General features: G+C 50.0%; 1 protein-coding gene across 1 annotated transcript; it reads right to left on the bottom strand.

Annotated features, from left to right (window-relative positions):
* Positions 1-2015: 2015 nt before the first annotated feature.
* TIFAB (TIFA inhibitor) lies at positions 2016-6840 on the bottom strand. Its single transcript, XM_036240561.1, is given in 3 exon segments — positions 2016-4430; positions 4432-5076; positions 6635-6840. Coding segments are annotated over 2 exon segments (726 nt in total). The 5' UTR covers positions 4698-5076; positions 6635-6840; the 3' UTR covers positions 2016-3970.
* Positions 6841-17067: the final 10227 nt, after the last annotated feature.

The raw sequence follows: 17067 nt of genomic DNA, 5'->3' as shown, positions 1-17067 counted from the left end.
CTCCATTTGGGCGGCCACCCCAGGGCCCAGGCGGGTTGAAAGGCACTGAAGTGCGCATATTCCCTGTGCTGACTGTGACTGTGTGGACTGTGTGCCCTTCCCTTCCCTGCTCTGGGCTGTAGCGGATCCACCTGCAGGCTGCGTTCCCTGGGCTGCTTGTTAGCTGCCTTCTGGCTGGCTTCAGCCGATGGGAGCCACTGGGGTGTGGGTAAGGGGACAAGCCAGGGTATTTCGCCCCTCTCTCTCAGTGCCGCAGAAGGCCAGCCTCTGCCTCCAAGGGACACGGCCTCTCTCAGTTATCCCTGCATCCCCAGGGGTGGGAATGGCAGGGGTAGCAACTTCCTGCTCTGGCTGATCTCAATTGCATCGCCTGTGTGGCTTCAGTGGCACCATCACCTGAGTACCTAATTTCCTGAATTAAATGTTTGAAATATTTAGAGTGGCTTTTGTTTTCCTGAGTGGATCCTGACTGATACACTCCCAAACAACCCCTCCCCCGCCCCCAAGCAAGGTGACATAATAGAGTCCATTTTCTTAGCTCAGAAAACTGCAGGTAAATGGAAGAATGCCGCCAGGCTTGGAGCAGCGTTTGCGGAAACTGCAGGGCTTGGCTGCCTGACTGAGCTCTCGCTGCAAAGGCCCTAGTCTCTGCTTTCTTCGGAAGGTTCTCCACAGCACCCCTGCCTCTGCACCTTTAAAGGAAAGCAGGCAGACCTCTCTGCTCTGTGTAAGCTTCGGGTTAGGGAACACAGAAATAACAGAGGAGGAAAGAAAGCCCCTCCAGAAACACAAAGGCCAGGGTCTCTTCCTCCTTCCCGGACTGTGATTTCATTTGAATTCAAATCTGTCTTTTCTCTGACTTCTTGGTGGTCTTTGAAAATGCCTGGAACTGGGCACTGTGGCTGCAAGCGGCCCTCCCCAGCCCCCCGAGAAGCGGGTGTTGTGGGGAAACGGAGGCCACGTCCCCTGGGGAAGGCAGAGAAGAGTCGTTGCTCAGGAGTGCTGGCATCACACAGGAGCACACATTTTTGTGGAGCGAGCCCACGTGCCAAATGGCACTGGAAAGCCCTTTCAGCTCACGTGCCTAAAGAAGAAAATAATTAAACTCTTCTGTCTGGGATCACCTGGCTTCCCACATCCCCTCACTTAGGATGTTTTGTTCCCACTGGAGCATGTGATTGGAAAACAAAGGTAAATGAGAGCAATTTATTCCCAGATCATTTTTCCCCCCAGCAGGATTAAAGCTGCCTCAGCCATAAAGAGTTTACAAACTCTGAAGAAAGATAATAACTTCCCTTCTCACAGTCCGGTCATGGGGAGGTAATGCATGTTTCCAATCATCTGAGAATGTAACTCAAATGGTAGGCTTTATTTCACTTTAATCCGCCTGTGAGTTCATGTTCAAGGTAAGAGGGATCACAGCCCTGCAATGCGAACAGCGCTCATTAACTGTGGCATCTCTTCTCAAAGGTGGAGGAGCTTGGTTTGTTTGCTCTTCGCCCCACAGCCTGGCACCGGCCCTGGGGCCTGGGGTGGTGGTGAGTGACTGGAACACGGGAATGCAGGTAGAGTTGCCACAAGGAAGAGAAGTCCTGATGGTCCTGTGTGATTCTCTGGGCACCAGCTAACCTGATGGCAACATCAGCACCACCAGATGCCATGGAAGGGGAGCAGAGGAAGAAGAGGGCACAGAGCAGAGCTTGAGAATGGAGCACAACAGTAGATACTGTGGAGGGCAGCTCTCCCAACCTGCAGCGCAGGCAGCAGTTGGAGGAGGTCGTGCAAGTGATGATGAACCGTCCACACCAACCGGGGCTCACTTGCTTCTGCACATGTCTTTGCTAACTGCATCCTGGCCGTTCAGCAGGCTATTGTGCAAAGACTTAGTTCTCAGTTCCTGTCCCAGCTCTGTGACTTAGTCACAAGGAGACCTTGAGCAGCCCCTGGATTGTATCTTGTTGTATACATGTATGAAGGAACCATCCATTTAAGGGGAAGCGGAAATATTTGCCTACTGTGGAAACTTTAGTGCCACTCTTTCTACAAGGAAACTCACTCCTTCAGGGCCGGCATTACCCTCTCCAATCCTTTCTTTGAAAATGCAGATGCCTCCAGCGACATTTTAACTTCCTACAGCCACAGGGAATCTCTTAAAGACACAGCTCTGGTCTGTGTGGGTGGGGAGTTGGTACAGGGAGGATATTCCTGGTGTGTGTTTGGGGCAAGGAGTTCTGCATAGGCTGGTTTCCATGTACTGGGGTGGAGGTGAGGGCTGGGAGAGTGAGTCGAACCAGATCCTGTGGAAGCTTGGTGGGCTGCAGGCCAAGGCTCAGTCCAGCCATCCTGAGAGCTTCCGCCTGCAGCCCCTCCCAGGTCTCCCTAAGGTGCCTGTCCTCTCTGTGCCTCTGTTTGGGGCAGGAAGTACTAGCTGAGAGCTGTCTCTTGGTGACATGGGGCACTGTCAAATATGTCAACCTTCCTCAGTAGTCATCACACAGAATTCCAAACACCCCGAGTTTTGATTGAGTTTGGGCTGCAGAGGCTCAAGAATGAGGCAGAAGCACTGATCTTGTTCAGACCCAGCCTGAGGGTCTGGGCTGCCCCCACTGAGGCCCAGCACAAGCACGAGACATTTGCCTCTGCCCACTGTCTGCCCATAGCTTTGTGGCCTTCTTGCCCCAGCTGTCCAGACTGCATCTCATCCTACCCTGGGAAACCTGGCATGTGCCTTAGCACAACCAAGTTCACTACTTCCCTGACCTCCGTGCCTGTCTGTCTGCCCATCCTCTGCCCAGCTCCGTGATGGCCACTGGGAACACAATAGTGAACAATCTGTGGTTCTGTGTGCATGGAGCTTGAGGTCTAGTGGGAACAGACAGTATGCCAGTGTCCTGTGTGGGGCTGCCTGTGCTCAGCCATGGCCTTCCTTGCTCCAGGCCAAGATGGTGGTGCTCTCTGAGGCATCCACCATCACGTCCTCACGGTGCTTCTTTGTGCCTCTCGTGTCCCTCTTGATGAGGGGCTCAGGGGGGTGCAGTGTCTCACTCACAGACACTTCTGCTCCACTCCTCTGCTCACTGAGAAAACTATGCCACCTGTGGCCTGCCCGGCCTCCTACTGGTCCCTTATTTGAAAAGACCACCCCGCCCCAGTGGTATATGATGCACTCTGGGTTGAATTCTAACACAACCTCCCACCCCACTCTCTCATACACTTAATCCTGAAAGAGCCCAGTTCTCTGGGAAGCCACCTTTTCCTGAGGACCCATGCCCTCTGGTCAGCCAAGGCTTTGATCCAGAAATGACCAAGAGTGGGGGAGCATGAGGATGAGGAGGACGGTGACAGGCCCCAGCTCCCCATGCCCAGGAAGCCCTGAGCTCTGCTTTCATCCTTTCCAGAAATGTGAGCCCCTACCTTTCCAATTTCCTCTTACACCTCTTCTCCAGTTCCCGCCCCTGCCTCTGCGTGACAACGTGGCATGCATGCAGCCCATCTGGGGATCAGGGGATCCTATTGGTTATGCCAGCTTAATGAAATACTTGCAGTTTATTAAACACAGGCTTCCCTAAGCCCCAAGTGCCTGTGGGTATTTGAAAGCCGAAGGTAACCCCCAGCTACCACAAACGTAATTGTTACATGTGTCCATGCATTCCTGCCGCAACCTCAAACTCCCGCTCTTAAGCAGTGCACAAAATTAGCAACATAAAGTAACTCCTAGTCAGACAAGACCGTGAAATGTGGGGAAATACTGAGAGGGGCTCCCAGAGCCCCTCAGGGCCTCTAAAAGTATATGAAGTTCCTGTTGCCTTGCAGAGCTGGAAACGTGGAGCGCGCTCCCCCCACCCCAGGCTGTTCGTGTTTGCAGAATCGGTTCATTATTAGCCAGGCAGGCTTTGCTTGTCAAGGTCGTATGATGTAGCTCGAATATTTCAAGTCCTGTTTCAGCCAAGGCGTGCTTTGGGCGGCAGGGCTAGCAGAGCGCGCCGTCTGCGGGCTCCCTGTGGAGCTGTATTTCTGTTCCTCCTCCAGCGCTTGGCTGGGGTGAGCTGTCCCCAGTCTGGGAAGGGCCATGAAGAAAGCCCAGGTGACCTGGAGCCAGTTGCTCTGAACGTGGGGCAGGTGGCTCCTCAGGGATGATTTCCCATTCATCAGTCTCCTCAGCCTGGGGCCTGTAAATCAGGGGTGAGGGGCTCACATGGAAGCAGCAGACCAAGGCCTCCAGGGAGGTGCCTCTCTCTACATGGACCACCATCTGGATGCCTACGAAGGTGACTCTATTGACGTCGCTCAGGAGAACCTGTTCTAGGAACCTCAGCATCAGCCCGTTGACCCACACGCAACCCCTGCGACTCAGGGCCTTGAGGTTGAAGGCCAGCAGAGCACTGCCCTTCTCCCGGTAGGGCTCCAGGGACAGGTGTTGGCGGGACAGGATGCAGCTGAAGATGGGTGTCCAGGCCCCGCCCCACCAGAAGTGGGCTGGTGTCACGCTGCAGCCTCTGTGGGACTGTAGCGAAGACAGCGGGCCCGTGGGTGGGGTGGTGCAGGCTCACCCGCAGGACCGTGAGGGGTCTTTTCATGAATGGGAGCCTGGGAAGGATGGAACACAGATATCCTTCTGGCTCCCTGAGCCCAGACACACTTGCCCACCTCAGGGACCCTGGACCACCTCCAACCAAACAGAGCCAAGCACGGGCCATGAATGCAGCTATTCTGGTCAAGCCAGGATGGAGACAAGGACCAGGGGTTCTGGCCCCAGCTGCATTTCTCCCAGGCTCTGTGTGTGGGGCATGCCACCTGCCCTCTCTGAATTTTCATTTTCTTTTCTGTAATATAGGTATGTTTGACCTTGTCTATGCAAAGTATAAGGCATTCAAGCATGCTGGGTGGGGTCCTGGTGACCTATTGTATTTAAGGACAGTTTGGCCATGCTTCACAGAAAGAAAAGGACAGCTAGACAGGATATACTTTCCTCTTTAATGGCAGTCACATGGCAAACTCTTGCTGAGCCCTCCTCTGACCAGCTCCTGGAGTTAAGCCGATGTAAGAGAAGACGCCCTTGTTCTCCTGAGCACGCAGCTGGGGAAAGAGACAGGAACTTTTAGTGTCAGGCATGTGGAGGGGCACGGAAGAGGGGAACCCTGCCTGCTCCTGGGAGATCAGAAAGGCTGCCTGGGGACCAGAAGGAGGAATGAAAACAGCCAGCACATTCCCATAGGGAACCAAGTGCTAAGGGGCCAGAATGCCACGAGTATCCCATCCTCACTGTCTGGAGAAAAGATGGATCCTGACGAAGAAGGTGTCTTGCTCAAGAACTGATCAAGACTTCATGGAGGGACACTGGACATATCTGCAACAGCGTGAAATGCACACGCTGTCCCAGCAGCTCCATCTCCAGTAATTTGTCCTTTAGACTCTCGTTGGCATACATGGGAAGGCTACTTACAACGGTCAGCTCCATTCCTGCATGGACTTGAGGAACACAAACTCTCTACCACAGCCATCAACTCCATGTGGTCTGGGACCTGCCCCCACCTTCTACAGAACCGAGTGGATCTGGACAGCCAGTTATACCCTTATACAGCACCAGGCTTTGCTTACACAATCTTCTCTACTACAAATGGATCTTCCACCCCAAACTCTGTGTTTAGATACTGCTCTTCTTTAAAGGCCTGGTTCAAATGTGATCTCTTCCAGGAAGCTCTTTTCCTCTTTCTGCCCTCTGACCCCCACAATAGGAAGACTCTCCCCACCTGGGGCACCTGGCCAAGCCTCCATTTAGTCCATCTTTGCCTTACAATGTCAGAGTTCTGTCCTCCCTGAGCTCCCGCCCTCCTGTCTCTCTGAGGCCTCCCAAGGGCAGTGTGTGGTCTGAGCGGCCACACCGCCTTGTGTCCCACTGCCCAGTGCAGATCGGGGCTGGCCACAGCAAGGGTCTGGGGGCACATTTGCCAAATAGCTAAATGAAGAGAAGCTCACACACAGGAAATATACATAAAATCACGTTTAGATAGACCCTAAATTGGACTCTGGTCCTTAAAGGCTGTGGGACAGGGAGCCTGTCACATGTGGTACAGGCTCAATGTCCCTCTGAGCCCCTGACCCTCTGCCCCTCCTACCTATTGGATGAAGCTGGCTAAGGCCCTTCCTTCCAGCCTGATGGTGGGGGTGGGCTCCTCAGAACACCCCCCTTTCCCTAACACACATATATACACAAATACATGCCCCCACCCACATCCCCCTCTGTCTCCAACCTGCAGAAAGCCTCCTTCTGAGGGTGTGGTATAAGCCAGGTCCAGGACCACTAGGTTTGGCATCAAAGTCCTCAGGCCTGTCCAGAAACTGAGAATTCACTCGTAAGAACTAATTCCATGGCCCAGGGACCCTATGAGAACCGCTCAGAAAGAAGTCTTCACCACTGCTTGTGTGACTTTATTCTCTGTAACTCGTGTCTCCAGGCTCTAGATGTTCTGGGGAAGCAGAAACCCAGCTCTGCCAATGCCACCTCTGGAGCAAGACAGGAGGAAGACACTGGGGTGTGAGCCGGGCAAGAAGCCAGCAGGGCCCTGCTCCCAGCCCCACCAGCCCTCCTCCCCTCACTGCAGGTTCAAATCCCTCTATCTTCCACCTCCCTTACCTCCAAGGGCACATCTGGCTCTGCCACTTTGCTGTGAGCTCTCGGGAGGAAGTAGGTCCTGGCCTGGAAGCTTCTGGGAGTGGCAGTTACGGCTGAGGTTCAGGGTTGTGATGTGTCAGAATGCTCATCAGTTGTGCTGCTTTATTCCGGTTTCCTTTCAGGAAAGAAAATGGAAGTGTGACTTCATATTACAGAAGTGCAATCCACGGCTGGGACCCCTGCTGGGAGGGGCCTCTGAGAGATGGGCTCCTGCCTTGGTTTCAACTTAGTCAGTCTCTATGGTGTCCCCAGGGACCCTGAGAGCTGTGTCCAGGGTATTAGCCATGTCCTTCTTCTCCCCTGCCAGTTGAGGGGGGACAGAACACCCAGGCCTGTTAGAGAGGAGCCTCTTTGGACCGAGGGTCAGTGAAGGGCCCACTGCATGTGGAATACTATGAAGAAAGCACTAAGACTGGGCTGGGGGTGGCTGAGGAACCCGTGGGCAAAGTGGTGGTCCCTGAGATCTCAAGAAATGGCAGGACCTCAGGGGAAGGGAGAAAACAGCCACTCACAGGGTGGCCTCTCTCGTAAGAGGACAGCAAGAAAATCACCTTGCATGTCCACTCCTCCTGGCCTCTGGTGGACTCCGGGGGTAGGCTGAAAGATATCAAGACAGATGCTTGCTCAGTACTATGGATGCTGGCTGTCCTAGATGTGACCCAATGTCATGATGGTGCTAATTCTTCACCTGACGCAGCTATTCATAATTCATCAGCGTGTTTGTACTGCCTCCACTATACCCACCAAAATACCGAGCTGGCAATAGACATGTGCCCATCTTATACAGGAGGTACCCAAGGCCCTGAGAGGGGCAGTGCCTGGCCCAAGGCCCCAGAATGAGCTAGCAGCATAATCCTTTCTCTTGTTCCCATCAAACCCTATCCTGGGGACTCTTGAAGGGTATACAAGTGAGTGGTGTCATCCAGGCCACCCTGCCAACCAGCAAGTGCCTTCCTGCTCTGCCTCACTGTCCCCAGGCCCACTGCTTACTTACTCCTCAAGGGTGACCCTTGAGGTCACAAAAGTCTCAGTAGGCCACACCCCAGGGAACAATTGAATTTATGCCCCTCTGGGAACTATTCAGGGCTTCTAGCCTGCTTCCTCCATTCTGAACATTTAAACTCCAGTCGGTTGCTTAGTAACTAAAAAGGAAAAACAGAGAACTTTGAAAACAGTTACCTGTCCCACTGCCCCAGCCAGTGGGGCAGCACCACGGGGTTCCCCCAGGGAACCAGTTCCCCAGAAGATGAGAACTGCATCTGCCCCCAGAGCAAACCCAGCATTAACCTCAAACTGAAACAACAAATTTCCATTACCAGGGAAATGAATAAACAAACTGTATAACATGTACAATGAAACACTACACAACAATAAGAAGAGAATGCACTAATGATGCAAAAGCAATGTAGATGAAGCTCAAAATCATATGCAGAGAGCAAAAGAAGCCAGGCACGAATGATACAGATGGTTTTATTCCATTTCTATGAAACACAAGAACATGCAAAACTAGCCTGTGGTAACAGAGGTCAAAATACTGAATTATGTCTGTAGAGAAGTATTGACTGCTGTATTGGTTTCCTAGGGCTCACAACAAAGCACCACAAATTGGGTGGCTTAGATAACAGAAATGTATTGTCTGGTAGTCCTAGAGGCTAGCAGTCCAAGATTGTTCCAGTGGTGTTGATTGCATCAGAGGGCTGTGTGAGAATCTGTTCCAGACCTCCCACCTACCTCTGGTGGTCTGCCGGCAAGATTTGGCCTTCCTTGGCTTATGGAAGCATGACCCTGATATCTGCTTTCATCTACAGCATTCTCCCTCTAGGCAGCGGCTCTAATAGCAGCATTTCTCTTTTTTATTTCTAATTTTTTAAATTGATTTTAGAGAGAGAGGAAGGGAGAGGGAGAGAGAGAGAGATAGAAACATCAATGAGAAAGAACATCCATTGGCCACCTCCTGCATGCCCCACACTGGGGATTTGGTTCACAACCTAGGCATGTGCTCTGACCGGGAATCGAATCAGTGACCTCTTGGTGCATGAGCTGACACTCAACCACTGAGCCACACTGGCTGGGCATCTAATAGCAAGATTTCAGGCATGCTGATTGGCTTGTGAGGGAGAGAAGCCATGTACAGGCTGGGCAGTGAGGGCTAAAGCCCAGGGCTCTTACCAGCACCATCTCTCCTCTGAGTACAGACAGCTGTCCCTCCCAGATGGATGGATGGATGGATGGATGGATGGATGGATGGATGGATGAATGGATAGATGGGTGGGTGGATAGATCAATGGATGGGTGGATGAGTGGATAGGTGGATGGGTGGATGGATGGATGGATGGATGGATGGATGGATGGATGGATAGATGGGTGGGTGGATAGATCAATGGATGGGTGGATGAGTGGATAGGTGGATGGGTGGATGGATGGATGGATGGATAGATGGGTGGGTGGATAGATCAATGGATGGGTGGATGAGTGGATAGGTGGATGGGTAGATGGATGGATGGATAGATGGATGGATGGATGGATGGATGGATGGATGGATGGATGGATGGGTGCATGTATAAACAGACACTCGTATGGCCGTCCGGAGGGGCTTCAAGAGCTGCAAATGCACATGGGGCTGAGCCTACTGAGTGGAAGGTGATGGGTCATGTTCCACAGCCTTTTTCTCTCTGCCCATCAGTCTCCCAAGCCCAGATTGCCTGGCCACATGAGTGTCTCTGGACCAGGGTAAAGGGCCTTCTCCTCACTACCTTCCAGTCTCCATGATACTGAGGTATTCCTGCCCACCAGAAGAGAAAGGCAGTGGGCCATAGGCAGAAGCCTGGCAGGGGACTTCGCTCACCCTACATGTGTGACCTCAGGTGAGTCCTGTTCCTTTCTGGGCCTTAATTGTCCTCCTTTGGGGATGGGACACCTCTTCTCCGCTGTCCCCTGCAACTGTAAGAGGAGGGCTATGTCCACACTACAGCCCTGGCATGAGAGTGGGTGGGCAGAAGAGACGTGTTCCTTGCCCCTGTGTAACTTGGTTCCGAGCAGTTCCCAACAAGAGAGAGAACTGAAACTGCCAGGAACTCCTCTAGCAAGAGGAAGTCCTGCTCAGGCTGCATCTTCCAAAGGCAAACAGGAAATAGAGCAAAAGCAGGGGAGTGGAGGTGCTGGTTTTGCTCTGCTTGGCCCCCTCGGCTCAGATGGCCTCCTCCAGTTGGTGTTGGGACCCTGGGGCATGTACATTAGCAAACAGATGTCCCCTGTCATGTGCTCCTTGGAGAACTCAGGGACAGAACATCAGCTTCCAGGGCTTTCTACAGGGGTGATCAGGTGAAGACTCTGGTGTCAGAGAGACTTGGGCCAGAGGCTTAGCTCCTTATTGTAGCAACTGTGTGACCACAACAAGTTACTCAGCCTCTCTGAACTGACTTCTGCTCTGTAAAATGAGGGTCATTTGTTGCTGTATGAGGGTTAAATGAGATATGTGTCAAGTGCCAAGCGCCAAGCTAAATGAGACCTTAACCACAGAATAGAGTGAAGAGGCATCCTGGGGACAGGAGCTGGCGGAGCAGACTAACAGTCTGCACAAACCCCAAGCTCTCTGAAGGCTCCAGGTTTTGCTTAAAACAAGCATAATTTTGGAGTTGAATATATAATTCGCATGAATATAACATACATTCCCTTATTAAAAATAATGAAATCAAAAGGATGCTCGAGGAAGAATCTACAGGTTATTGTCAGGGAATGTGACCTTAACACAGGAGGGGAAGGCTACCCACTTTACAGATGAGGAAGCTGAGACTCACAGTGATTAGTTGACTAGTCCAAGGTTACATGTATGGAAGTGTCAAAACCAGGACTTGGACCCAGTCTGTGGAACTTTTAGGGTTAACCATGAAGCTATCGTGAGTGATGGTTGGTGCTCTCTGGAGTCCAGCTGCCCCACCTTCTCCAAACATGTGTTACAGCTGGCTGCTGGCAGTACACTAAGCAGAGAGAGGGGTCCCGCTTCCAACCCAAAAAGCCAGTGTGCTACCCTGTCCTCTACATCCTATGGCCACCAGGTGGCAGTATCCCTAAACCCAGTGGTCTGCTTCAAGGAGGAAGGTTAAGGACAGTGAAAGTCTGGTGGAGCCATTCTTGGGGCTACTTGGGAGGGGAGTTTGAGGAAGGCCATGTGCTCAGAGTGGGATGGAAAAAATGTCCTTGCTTTTCTGACTCAGTGCCCTGTCATGGCCCAATGTGAATCCACAGCAAACCTCACCAGAGGATTCCAATTCATTGAGCATGGAATAAAGCAGGAAGTCAGAGCATGAGGCCATGGGGGCAGCTGTTCCAAGCATAGGTAGGCTCAGAAAAGTTAAATAACCTGCCCAAGGACATAGACCGTGCACAGCACAGCCAGGATGAGAAGCCAGGTTTGTTTCCTTATCTATAAAATGGAGTTATGACGATCCTCTCTAGGGAGAGGGTGCCAAATGAGGAAATGCATGCAAAGCACTTAGCTTGGGCCAAGGTCTTGTGCACTGCTAGTGCTCAGAACATGGATGGAGCAGGACATGGACTCAGAACATGGATTCATCAGGACAGAATGCTCCCTATACCCACTGAGCTCTCAGGTAAGCAGAAGAGCACCTATAATTCGTGGAGATGGGTGTTGTGAGGGAGGACCTTGAACCCCAGGAAGAGTACCTTACCCACCAGGGATGGAGAAGGCTCCAGGGCGGGCCTCCTGGAGGAGGGGGCTGCTTGTACTAACTGCTGTAGAATAGTTAGTAGGCCAGGGGGGAATTGATGGCATGTGGGATGGTACTCGGTGAAGGGGGATGGGAGTCAGATCACCATCTTCTGGAAATGACTCTGCCTCACCTGCTCTGTAAGCTAATGAAAAGGATGACAACAGGAATGGTGCTGGAAGTTTTTAAAAACCTCACCCGAGGATATTTTCCATTGATTTTTTTTCAGATAGAGTGGGAGGGAGGGAAAGAGAGAGAGAAAAACATCAATGTGAGAGAGACACATGGATTAGTTACCTTCCACACGACCCCAGCCAGGGCCAGGGGTCAAAGCCGCAGCCGAGGTACCCAGCTCTGATCTTGACCAGGAATCGAACCCGAAACTCCCTGGTCCACAGGCTGATGTTCTAACCACTGAGCAAACCAGCCAGGGTGGTGCTTGAATTTTAAAACAATAACATTTCCATTCATTGAGTCTTACTGTATGCAGTGTCCTCTCCTAAGCCCTTATATGAATTCTGTTGTTTAATCCTCTCTGCAACTCCGAGACAGGTTCCAGTATTAATCCTATTTCACAAAGGAGAAAACTGAAGCATGACTAAGTTACTTACCAAGACCACCCACATAATAGGCTACAGAGTTATATCTCAAACCCAGCTCTGATCTTCACACCCTTACCCTCAACTTCTGTGCCCTGTGGCCTCCCATGGGCAAGCCCTTTCCCCATGGGCAAGCTTGGGTCCCCACTGTCTTCTGATGACTAGGCTAGGCTGGGTGATCTCTTGGGGTTTGACCAGCCCTACTAGTCTCCTGACCCAAACCCTCTCAGGAGGAAGCAAGTAGCTATCAGGGTGGCTCTGATGCTTACTCCTGTGGCATTCCCCCGGGGTGCTGGCCGGCCTCCTTGCGGAGGTCATACTGACCATAATGACCTGGATGGCTTCCATCTGCTGAGGAGCAAGTAGTGGTGAGAGGAGAACACATCAGGAGCTGCTGCCATTCTAGCCCATGCTCCCTACTCCAGGGGTCACTGCTAAACCCATTTTCATCATTGTTCCAAATTCTTAATATATGTCAATTTCACTAAATGTTAAATCCCAGAATGCCTGGAGTCCTGACTAAGTAATGCCTGGGGTGCCTGGAAATTCTGCAGGCCTTCCTGGCTCTTACCTTGGGTGGGGTGGTCAGGCCACATGGAGCCGGTGCCGGTAAGCCCAGCAATTAGCTCACGCCTTTGACCTCTTTTTTATCCACTGAGCCAAAGGGCTGTCCTTTAGGCTGCTCCCCTGGCCTGTGTGCTGTCCCTTCTATCTTCACTGACTGCACCAAGAGCAGCAGGGAGCCAGGGGGCATGAAGGGAGCCTTCATGGGGAGCCCAGCCTTAGCTGGGACATACTTATGGCAAGTCGCTTCACATATCTGGGCTTCGGTGTCCTCCTCTGTAGAATGGATAATCCTTCCTGCCCACCCCCACCACACCCTGCCCTTGCCCTATAGTCGGTGTCTTCATGTAATACTTTGAGAGGAGTATTACTTGGTCAAACAGAGTTGCCAAGGGCTTCTTTCTTTTTCAGTCTAGAACCGGTATTGAAGAAACACAGCTTGGTCTTATTTAAAGAATGCAGCTGGCCAGGAAAGACATCCTCAAACACAGCACAACACACATCAAACATGGGCTTTTTGTTTTTAATTAAGTGAGGTAAAGTCTAGCATAAATACTTTTAACTGAAATTTAGGAATAAAGCGTTTTCTGAAATTAGCATATCTTCAAGGCAGATTTTTAACATACCATGAAAAACCCTCTGTGTGGGGCTGTAGGTAGTTCCTGGTGCTTCCCAGTCCTCCACCCAGACCTGACAGCTGGAAGCGGAGGAAAAGCAGCTGTCCCTCTGCAAATAATGCACATAACATGTTATAAATAAATTTATTTTATGTTATTTAAAATGGCCATTTTGAGTGTATAGGTCAGCGGAGTTAAGTATATTCACAGTGTTGTGCAGCCGATTTTTAGAACCTTTGTCCATCTTGCAAAACTGAAACTGTCTACCCATTGAACAACAGCACCCCTTTCTCCGCTCCCTCCAGCACCTGGCAACCACCATTCTACTTTTTGTTTCTATGGGTTTGACTACTAGACACCTCATATGAGTAGAATCATACAGTATGTGTCCTTTTATAACTGGCTTGTTTCACTTAGCATAACGTCTTTAAGGTTGATCCTGCAACATCCATGTTGCAGATGTGTCTAAATTTTCGCCCTTTTTTTTTTAATCCTCACCTGAGGACATTTCCTGATATTTTGTTCAGATAGAGTGGGAGAGAGAGAGAGAGAAACATCGACGTGAAAGGGACACGTCAAGTGGTTGCCACCCGCATGACCCAACCAGGGCTGGGGACAAACTGTAACAGAGGTATGTGCCCTTAGCGGGAACTGAACCCGGGTCTCTCCAGACCACAGGCCAATGCTCTAACCGCTGAGCCAAACTGGCCAGGGCAAATTTTCTCCCTTTTTAAGGCTGAATAATATTCCATTGTATGGATATGCCACTTCTATTCAACCATTCATCTGCTGATGGACCCTGGGATTCTTTCACCTTTCAGCTATTATGAATGGTACTACTATGAATATGGTGCACAAATATCTGTTAGATTTCTTGCTTTCATTTCTTTTGGATATATGCCCAGAAGTGAGATTGCTGGACCATATGGTAATTCTGTTTCATTTTTTGAGAAACAGCCATACTGTTTCCATAGTGGCTACACATTTTATATTCCTAACCAGCAATGCACAGGGGCTCCAGTTTCTTCACATCCATGCCAACACATATTATTTTCTGTTGTTTTAGTAGCCATCCTAGTGGATATGAGGTAATATCTCACTGTGGCTTTGACTTGCATTTTCCTAAGGATTAATAATGTTGAATATTTTTTCATGTGCATGTTGGCCATTTGTGTATCTTCATTGGAGAAATATCTAAAGTCCTTTGCCCATGTTTTAATAGTTAGTTGTTTTCCGCTGTTAAGTTGTAGAGGTTCTTTATATTCTGGATATTAACCTATTATCAGATGTAAGATTTATAAATACTTTTCCCATTCTGTGCGCTGCCCTTTCATTCTGTTGATTGTGTCCTTTGATGCACAGAAATCTTTAATTTTGATGGAGTCCATTGTGCCTATTTTTACTTTTGTTGTCTGTGCTTTTGATGAAAAGCACAGGGTATCCAAGATATCCAATGATATGCAAGAAATCATTGTCAAATCCAATATCATAAAACTTTTCTTCTAACAGTCTTATAGTTTTTGGTCTTATTTCAGATCTTTAATCCATTTTGAGTTGAATTCTAAATACGATTTAAAGGTCAACTTCATATGGATATCCAGTTTTCCTTCGAAAAGTTATCTTAAGATAAAATTTATTAAATATTTACTATCTAATCTTTTTCAGAGTAAACTGTCAACTTCCTTTATGCCAAGAAAAGTTATTTTTGGAAATAAGGTAAAATTTATGATTGATGGTCACAGTTGACCAAATTTGGTTGAATAAAATATTTTATGTCATGGTGAGAGTACAAAACAAAAAGCACACAAATCCAGCTTTAGGTTTCATTAACTTTATGTGCCCATATTTATACTGTGTAACAGAAATATTATCTGTTTAAAATGACACTGCACATGTCCGGCGGTGTGGAGTGTGAGTGACAACATCCACCTCGGGGATGTGTGAGGAGGTCAGTGAACCACCCCCGCCCTGGGGACTTGCCAGGCACCTGGTCTGCCACTTCCTGCCTGTAGGCTGGATTTTGTGTCTCTCTCTTGCCCTTCCCCGGTGTCTCCGATGTCACAGATTTTCAGGAAAAAGGTTAATGTTATTGTATGTTTTCCTACCATGGACTTCTAAATAAAGCTGGGGCCAAATGGTCATCTTTAAGCACTGTTTTTTGTGGGTTTAGGTCCTGGTTTCAAAGTCCATGAACAGAGTTCTGACCACCCCCACCCCCAATAGGGTAGACTCACAAAACCCAGAAGTTCAAAGTATTTCCGAACTTTTGAATTTCCTCATAATTTAGAATTCATACTAAAAGCTTATTCATTACACTGCTAGAGAATACCCACAAGGAAAACTGATCACTGTGTGGAGTGCCACCAGAAGTGGGATTTTTTTTTCTTTTTGGTTAATCCTCTCCCGAGGATATTTTTCCATTGATATTTAGATAGAGTGAAAGGGAAGGAGGGGGAGAGAGAGCGAGAGAAAGAGAGAAGCATCAACATGAGAAAGACACATCGATTGGTTGACTCTGGCATGACTCCAACAGGGGCCAGGGATCTAACCTGCAATGCAGGTCGTGCCCTAGACTGGGAATCTAACTCGAGACCCTTTGGTCTATGGGATGGTGCTCTAACCACTGAGCTACCGCCCAGGGCCAGAAGTGGGAATTTGAGAGGCCTGTGCTGCCCACACTGAGTGTCTACTCACTCGTGCCGCCCCCAACAGCTCAAACCACCTCCTGCATCTGGGGTAGTTGTTATGAACTGGAAGAGGACCCAGATTTCCTAGAAAGATTGCTAAATCACAGTGGCTTCTGGTGCCAAGAAAAATAGCCCAGCCCAGTTTAAGGCTGTGAGTCTCGAATGCCACCTCAGGAAGCTGCTGTCACTGTGGGTAGTGCCATCTGGCTTGATTTTGCCAAAACAAAGGGAAGGCCCTTCAGCAATTTTTGTGAGTTTATTTTGTAAAATCAAATCGTCTGCTTCTAATTCTCCTTTACTAATTTAATACAAATTGGAATTTCAAAAACTTGTGAAAGACAGAAACCTCACTTCGGAGTGGATGACAGATCCCACACGACCTGCCTTTCAGTCTGGGGTGAAAGGTGGTCTATAGAGAGTCCTGGGAGCGGAGGCTCTGGTGGTAGGATTATCCCCTGTGCTCTGAGGTCATGGGGATAAATAGCCGTCTCCACACACAGGACAGACAGGGGCTTACCAGACTTCCTACTTCAGGACCTTACCCCTGCATGCCTCCACAGCCAAGTTCCAGTTGATTTGTGTTTCCACGTGGGGCTTTTGGATCTCTTCCCAAGGAACAGGCTGCACCCAGAGGGAACTGGCCTCCTCTGTACCCAGCCTCAGAAGGGCTCTGCAGTGGCCGAGCTCATGAGACACCCCCACCTTCAAGGAGGTTCAGGCCTGTGCAGGAGACAGGCTTTCAGACAAGTACCAGCCAGTAGAACCCATGAAGGAGTCCTGACAAGATGCCAAGACCAGGCTGGTGGGATAAGAAGGGCTTCCTCCAGGAGATGATGCCAAGGCCAAGTCTTGAAGAATCAGCAGGAGTTGGCTAAGTTAATAAGGAGGAGCAGGCACCCCAAGAGGGGGTTGTGCATGAGTAAAGGCTCCCCCAGAAGTACAAGGGAGCCAGATGTCGGGAGAGTTGCGGGAGAAAGAGCAAGCTGCTACTTGCTCAGCCCTCTGCACAGGTGCCTGCGGTTCTATTATCATTGCCCCCAGGTCCTCTAGTTCTTTCCCTCCAGTCTCTCTCTGTAAGCAGTCCAGGGCTCATACTGGTGGCTCCACTGTGCCAGCAATCTAAGCTCCTTTTACCTTGTCACCCTGCTAACCCCAGAGTATTGCCCTCATCCATGTGGCTCCAAATAGCTCACCCCTACC

This window comes from Molossus molossus, unplaced genomic scaffold (assembly GCF_014108415.1).
Source record: "Molossus molossus isolate mMolMol1 unplaced genomic scaffold, mMolMol1.p scaffold_m16_p_4, whole genome shotgun sequence".
Lineage (NCBI taxonomy): Eukaryota > Metazoa > Chordata > Mammalia > Chiroptera > Molossidae > Molossus > Molossus molossus.
Note: the sequence above shows the minus strand (reverse complement) of the source record. Positions and strands in the feature narration are given on the sequence as shown.